The 6,952-nt window shown below is 52.0% G+C and overlaps 1 protein-coding gene across 1 annotated transcript; it reads left to right on the top strand.

The window, feature by feature from the left end:
• The first annotated feature begins 216 nt into the window (after window positions 1–216).
• Window positions 217–6,127, top strand: KIF3B (kinesin family member 3B). The gene is made up of 8 exons (XM_010181901.1): window positions 217–1,651; window positions 2,342–2,443; window positions 3,058–3,180; window positions 3,290–3,408; window positions 3,627–3,740; window positions 4,269–4,374; window positions 5,090–5,268; window positions 5,543–6,127. The coding sequence occupies exons 1-8, from the start codon at window positions 269–271 to the stop codon at window positions 5,634–5,636; spliced, it is 2,220 nt and encodes a 739-aa protein (XP_010180203.1). The 5' UTR covers window positions 217–268; the 3' UTR covers window positions 5,637–6,127.
• Window positions 6,128–6,952: the final 825 nt, after the last annotated feature.

Below are 6,952 nucleotides of genomic sequence, written 5' to 3'. Positions count from 1 at the left end.
GCCCTGGCCGTGTTCCTGTGTGACTGCTCTGGTGATCCTGCTGTGGCAGGGGTTGCACTGGGGGAGCTTTCCAGGTCCCTTCCACCTCCTGACATGCTGGGATTCTGTGATGCAAAATGCTGCTCGAATGGATGAGTCAGATCTGCGGCTCTGTGAGAAATGGTCACCTGCAGCAAAGTGCCCTCACTCGTTCCCCCTTTGTTTCTGTTCCAGGTTTCAGCCCGGGATCATCCGTCACTCGGGTGGCGCCAGGCGCAGCCCTGCTGCAATGTCTAAGTTAAAGAGCAGCGAGTCCGTGCGGGTGGTGGTGCGGTGCCGGCCGATGAACAGCAAAGAGAAGACGGCTTCGTACGAGAGAGTCGTGAACGTGGATGTCAAGTTAGGGCAGGTGTCGGTGAAAAACCCGCGGGGAACATCTCACGAGCTGCCGAAAACCTTCACCTTTGATGCTGTGTATGACTGGAATTCCAAGCAGGTTGAACTCTACGATGAGACCTTCAGGCCTCTCGTGGACTCCGTTCTTCAAGGGTTCAACGGGACGATCTTTGCGTATGGGCAGACCGGGACGGGGAAAACGTACACGATGGAAGGGGTGCGTGGCGATCCCGAGAAGAGAGGGGTCATCCCCAATTCCTTCGATCACATCTTCACCCACATCTCTAGATCTCAGAATCAGCAGTATCTAGTTAGAGCGTCTTATTTGGAGATATACCAAGAAGAAATCAGAGACTTGTTATCAAAGGACCAGTCCAAGCGGCTGGAGCTAAAGGAGAGACCGGACACGGGCGTGTACGTGAAGGATTTGTCCTCCTTCGTCACGAAAAGCGTCAAGGAGATAGAGCACGTCATGAACGTGGGCAACCAGAACCGCTCGGTCGGCGCCACCAACATGAACGAACACAGCTCTCGATCCCACGCCATTTTCGTGATCACCATCGAGTGCAGCGAGTTAGGCCTGGATGGAGAGAACCACATCCGCGTGGGGAAGCTCAACCTGGTGGACCTGGCGGGCAGCGAGCGCCAAGCCAAGACCGGAGCACAGGGAGAAAGGTTAAAGGAGGCGACGAAAATCAATCTCTCTCTGTCGGCTCTGGGCAACGTCATCTCTGCCCTAGTGGATGGCAAAAGCACGCACATCCCGTACCGGGACTCAAAGCTGACGCGGTTACTTCAGGACTCCTTAGGTGGCAATGCCAAAACCGTGATGGTGGCCAATATAGGCCCTGCCTCTTACAACGTAGAGGAGACTCTGACGACGCTGAGGTACGCCAACCGTGCCAAAAACATCAAGAACAAGCCGCGAGTCAATGAGGATCCCAAGGATGCTCTGCTGCGAGAATTCCAGGAAGAGATTGCTCGGCTCAAGGCCCAGCTGGAAAAGCGGTCCATTGGCAAAAGAAAGAGGAGGGAGAGGAGGAGGGATGGTGGGGAAGAGGAGGAGGACACTGAGGAGGGGGAGGATGAAGGAGATGACAAAGATGACTATTGGAGGGAGCAGCAAGAAAAGCTGGAGATCGAGAAGAAAGCTATCGTTGAGGATCACAGCTTGGTGGCGGAAGAGAAGATGAGGCTGCTGAAAGAGAAGGAGAAGAAAATGGAAGACCTGAGGCGAGAGAAGGAAGCAACGGAAATGCTGAGTGCCAAAATCAAGGTAGGATTCTTCCCCGTCGTGCTCTTTGAAAGCGGTTTGTTTGGGCTGTGGGGAAGGAGAAGAAAATGGAAGACCTGAGGCGAGAGAAGGAAGCAACGGAAATGCTGAGTGCCAAAATCAAGGTATCGTGCTCTTTGAAAGCAGTTTGTTTGGGTTGTGGGGAAAAGAGAGGGTTTCCCCATTTTCCCCGATTAGGAAAGATACTTCCCAAGAAGCTGCCCAGACAGTGCTTTGTGTTTAGATTGGAAGCTCTTCAGATAACCCATTTCTAGACAGAAGTGGAAATTTCCACCGTTAATTACGCACTTCAATACTCACGAGGTGTTTCGCTGTTCTCCTGTGCTGATCTTGGAGGATCTTAGGCGATCAGCGCAGTCAAGGTGATGGTGATAGATCTTCCCACAAGCTGTGGCACAGAAGATGTGTCGTTCCCTCCCAGACCACGGACACGAGCACCCGGTTTGGTTCTGTGGCTTTGCCACGCATCGCAGCGATGTCGTCCCAAGCACGCTGCTGTCCCATTAGTCCCACGGTTTTAGAGGATTCTTAGGACGCAGTAATTCCTGCGGCAGCCGACTTGACAGAGAGCATTAAATAAGGGAGCTGCCCTGAAGGAGTTGTATCCATAGGAGAGAAAGTTACGTCCTGTGGTCACCGAGAGAAGCTTCTGAGCTTGGTTTTCCCTTTCAGGCCATGGAGAGCAAGCTCCTGGTGGGAGGGAAGAATATCGTGGATCACACGAATGAACAGCAGAAAATCCTGGAGCAGAAACGCCAGGAGATTGCAGAACAGGTATGGGAAGAACGGTTTTAATGCAGTATTTTATCAGGAGAAACCGTAAGCAGATTTGCCCAGGGTTAGCCCTAAAATTGGTTTCGTGGCAATCTTTGATCCCAAAAGGAAGGGCTCACATCCTATTTGTCATTGTGTGAAATACGTCAAGAAGGCTTAGAATCGTTTTCTTCCAGCTTTTCATGTTAAAGATTTATGGCCCATCTTGATTGGAGCTCTCTAAGTGAAGAAATAGTTGGAAGACCTCAGAGGGTGAAAACTCAGCCCTCAGCTCAAGGGGGGGATGTTTACCCTGTGCTAAAAGTGTTTTCTGTTGTGCGTTTTCCATTGGGGATTCTTTAAGTGTAATGACCAGCACAAATTGACGAAAGGGAAACCAAAATAATCTAAACATGACATTTGGTTCCTTTAATTGAAGCTGGAGCACCTATTTGTGCTAATTCTGCTGTTAGTAGCAACGTAAAGACCATGAGGAGTTAACGCTTCTGGTGTTTCTAAGGCAAAAGCCCTGGAAGCCAGGGAAGTAAAACCATCCTGAGCGCTGGTTTGATGACCGTCAGCCTGGAGGTGGCAAGGTCACTGTGGTCTTTAATGTTGTGTGTCACCTTCTTCAGAAACGTCGGGAGCGAGAGATCCAGCAGCAGATGGAAAGCCGGGACGAGGAGACGCTGGAGCTGAAGGAGACCTACAGTTCTCTTCAGCAAGAGGTGGACATAAAGACCAAAAAGCTCAAGAAGGTAAAAGGAAAATGGTTCCAGGCCTGGGGTTGGGAGGAAAATCAGCTCGTGTGTGAACGTGGAAGGAACATTGGTGAGTTGTGACTTTGGCTCTTGGTGTCCGCTCCAGTTGTTTTCCAAGCTGCAAGCTGTGAAGGCAGAGATCCACGACCTCCAGGAGGAGCACATCAAGGAGCGCCAGGAACTGGAGCAGACCCAGAACGAGCTCACCAGGGAGCTGAAGCTGAAGTAGGTCCCGTCGCTTCATTGCCGGCTGTGAACTGTGACAGAGGTGGTTTCTTGGGGTGGGGAGTGGAGGGACTGCGTTGCACATGTTGCTGGAACAGGATTTAAACATGAGAAAATGAAAACATTCCTCCTTTTCCAGGGCTGTATTAAATCACTGGAGAAAGCCATCTGCTAATTATGTTCCTCCTCTAATTTCCCATTTTTGTGGTTGCACGTAGGCACCTGATTATTGAAAATTTTATTCCCTTGGAAGAAAAGAACAAGATCATGAACAGATCATTCTTCGATGAAGAGGAGGACCAGTGGAAACTGCACCCCATAACCCGTCTGGAGTGAGTGTGCTTCCAGTCTTCTCTTGGGCTGGAATTGTGGGTCGCAGAAAACCCTGCAGTTGTCAACAAGGTAGCCCAGGAGAGGCGTTGAACTGGGGGTTTAAACTGCCCCTGCAGAGTTCGTGACTTCTTGCTGCACAGTAAAAGAAAAGATCACATTCCTCTCAGTAAGTTGAATGAAACAGGAACGTACAGATGGGAAAATTCCTGGAAGATTGGGATTTTTCTTCTGTACCTGTAGCTGTGGCTATGTCCTGACTCTCTGCATAGCAAGTTCTCCACAGCAAATTTAGAAACTTGGGTGCAGCTGAGTGCATCTGCGGTCTGTGTAGTAAAAATACGTAGGAATCCTCCCCGTCGTGCAGGGAGCAGAAGGCACAGGGTAACGGGTCTGCAAATGCAGCCTGGGCAGTTTCTGCTCTCTTGAAACATTTTTCTGTGTGGAATTTGCAGATGGTTCAGCTCAGGAACTCCGAGAGGAGTCTTTGGTTTTGGTGTGTAACTGACTGAGTGTCCATTTGTCTCCAGTAACCAGCAGATGATGAAAAGACCGGTGTCTGCGGTGGGCTACAAGCGGCCGCTGAGCCAGCACGCCAGGACGTCCATGATGCATCGCCCAGAGGCTCGGTACAGGGTAAGCCCAGATGTGGTCACAACCTTCGTGTGTTCACCCTCCTGATCAGGGGAGCGGGAGTTTCAGAGGGCTGTTAGTTTTTCAGTGGGATGTAAATCTGTACAGCGTCCTGCATGCGTTTATAAAGTACTTCAGAATAAACTTCTGGAGGGAAAAGAACCAATGGGTACGAAAATGGGTACTGTGTTCAGTTCTGGGCCCCTCGCTATAAGAAGGATGTTGAGATTCTGGAGCGTGTTCAGAGAAGAGCCACAAGGATGGGGAGGGCTCTGGAGAACAAGCCTGATGAGGAGCGGCTGAGGGAACTGGGCTTGTTTAGCCTGGAGAAGAGAAGGCTGAGGGGAGACCTCATCACCACCTACAACTGCCTCAAGGGAGCTTGGAGAGAGGTGGGTGCTGGGCTCTGCTCCCAGGTGATGGGGGATAGAACAAGGGGAAACGGCACCAAGCTGTGCCAAGGGAGGTTCAGGTCAGAGATAAGGAGGAAGTTCTTGACTGAGAGGGTCGTCAGAAGCTGGAACAGGCTGCCCAGGGAGGTGGTGGAGGCACCATCCCTGGATGTGTTTAAAGAGCGGGTAGATGAGGTACTTAGGGATATGGTTTAGGGGGTAGACAGGAGCGGTTGGACGGGATTATCTCAGAGGGCTTTTCCAACCGAGCGATTCTGTGATTCTGTGAAAACGTGCAGACTTTAATCCTCCTTTTACTGCCTCAGGCAGAGAATATCGTGCTGCTGGAACTCGACATGCCCAGCCGAACCACGAGAGACTACGAAGGTCCGGCCATCGCTCCCAAAGTTCAGGCGGCTCTGGAAGCAGCTCTGCAGGACGAAGATGAGATACAGGTGGACGCTTCAACCTTTGAGAGCACCTCAAACAAAAAATCCAAACCCAGGTGAGTTGGGCTCTCAGGAAGCCAAACAGCCAACGGTGGAGGTCCAAGCACAGCCGCTGTCTCGCAGCCCTTCTCGTCAGCACGGTTAGGGTGAGCTTGGCTGTAAAGCAGAGAAAGGAGCATAGCACAGCAGGGAAAGCTGAGGCTGATTAGAGAATGAATCCAGTAAAAGAAATCAGCTTTTGGGAGATTAATTTTGTTGAGTACCAGGTGACTTTGTTGGGGCTTTTTGTTTATTTATTTTGTTTTTTCTTTTTCGTTTTTACTTCTTCAGGCCTAAAACTGGAAGGAAATCAGGGGGATCCTCTTCAGCAGGCACCCATAGTTCTCAGCTCTACCCACAGTCCCGAGGGCTGGTTCCAAAGTAAAGCCAGCAGCCCCTCTCCAGGGCACGAGCAGCCTTTGCCTTCCGAGAGCAGAGACAAATCAAACCCTGCAGAGAGACCTCCCCGCCAGGCTCCAGCCCCTGTCCCTGGAGGTGGCCTCTTTGCTCTCTAACTGACTTGTGCCGGTCCAGGTGCACTGAGCCACAGGAAGATCCGTGCTTGCAATTCAGCGTTTGGCCTCTGTGGGAACCAGATTTTAGTTAGGAAATCAGAAATGCATGAGGTACGTGAAAGTGTGTTAGAAGCAACGGGAAGCATGGGGATCACCTCACAGCGTCACCGTCTCTCCTCCCGCACTGGCCCTTTTGCTGCACTGGGCTTGTTTTGCTGTTGGGCAAGAAGAAGACAGAGTTGAAAGTCATCTCAACGGAAGCACCGCTCCAGAGCTCCATAGTGAGACCCATACGAGGTTAAAAAGCAGAGGAGCTGTTCGGTTTTGACTTGGTGCATAGTTTTTCCTCTTCCTGCTCGAAAGACCAGCATCGTCATTTGGGGTGAAGAAGTTGGTCTGCACAGGCAGGACGGCAGCGGTCAGCGTGTGCTCACCACTGGGTAACCTGTGCCTCCCTTTAGGGCTGTAGGACAAAAAAGGGGTCTTGAAAGCCACTTCGGGCTCTCTAGAAAGGACACAGGAGGCACTGAAGTCCTTTCCTTGTTCACAGGCACAAGTGAGAGCTCCTCTAAAGTGACCTCCTACAGCCCTCGCCCCTACCAGCAGGAACCACCTTGTCAAAGCACACATCTGCACACCACTGCCAGCCTCACAGCTTCCTCCCTCTTGCCTCCATCTTCACCCCTGCCACTTCAAACCAGTGTCCACACCGAGGCTTCAAACTCTGGGGTGGTGTGTGGCCGTTTTCTCACATCTCCCACTGTCCCGGGAGCCGTAGCGTTGGCTCAGAGCCGCCTCTGCTCTCCCCTGTGAGCAGGGCAGAGGGCAGAGCACCATGAGCTGGAGCTGCCTTGGGGCTCACTCGTCTCGTGTGGTCGCCTCCCTTGGTGTCTGAGGGGGCTCAGCGTTCATGCGGTACCTGCTGTGCCTCAGCTGTCCACATTAGAGGCTTTCCCATTGCACCTCCCAGCCCATGCAGAGCCTGCTGAGGTGTAAGCACGTGTCACCGGGTCTGGGTAACGGCATCTGGTACCGAGCCCAGGGCTTTTGCTTTGGAAACAAGGGAGGGAGAACTCCTGCTTTTGACGGCCTCTTTGCAAAGCTGCCCTATGACTGAAGCAGGCTCCTGTGGTGCTGCGGGCTCGTGTGACAGGGCAGAGGGTGGTGGAGCTGCCACGCTAAGGAC

Source organism: Mesitornis unicolor, unplaced genomic scaffold, assembly GCF_000695765.1.
Source record: "Mesitornis unicolor isolate BGI_N332 unplaced genomic scaffold, ASM69576v1 scaffold12943, whole genome shotgun sequence".
Taxonomy (NCBI): Eukaryota; Metazoa; Chordata; class Aves; order Mesitornithiformes; family Mesitornithidae; genus Mesitornis; species Mesitornis unicolor.
The sequence above is the reverse complement of the archived record's forward strand: the minus strand, read 5'-3'. Positions and strand labels throughout refer to the sequence as shown.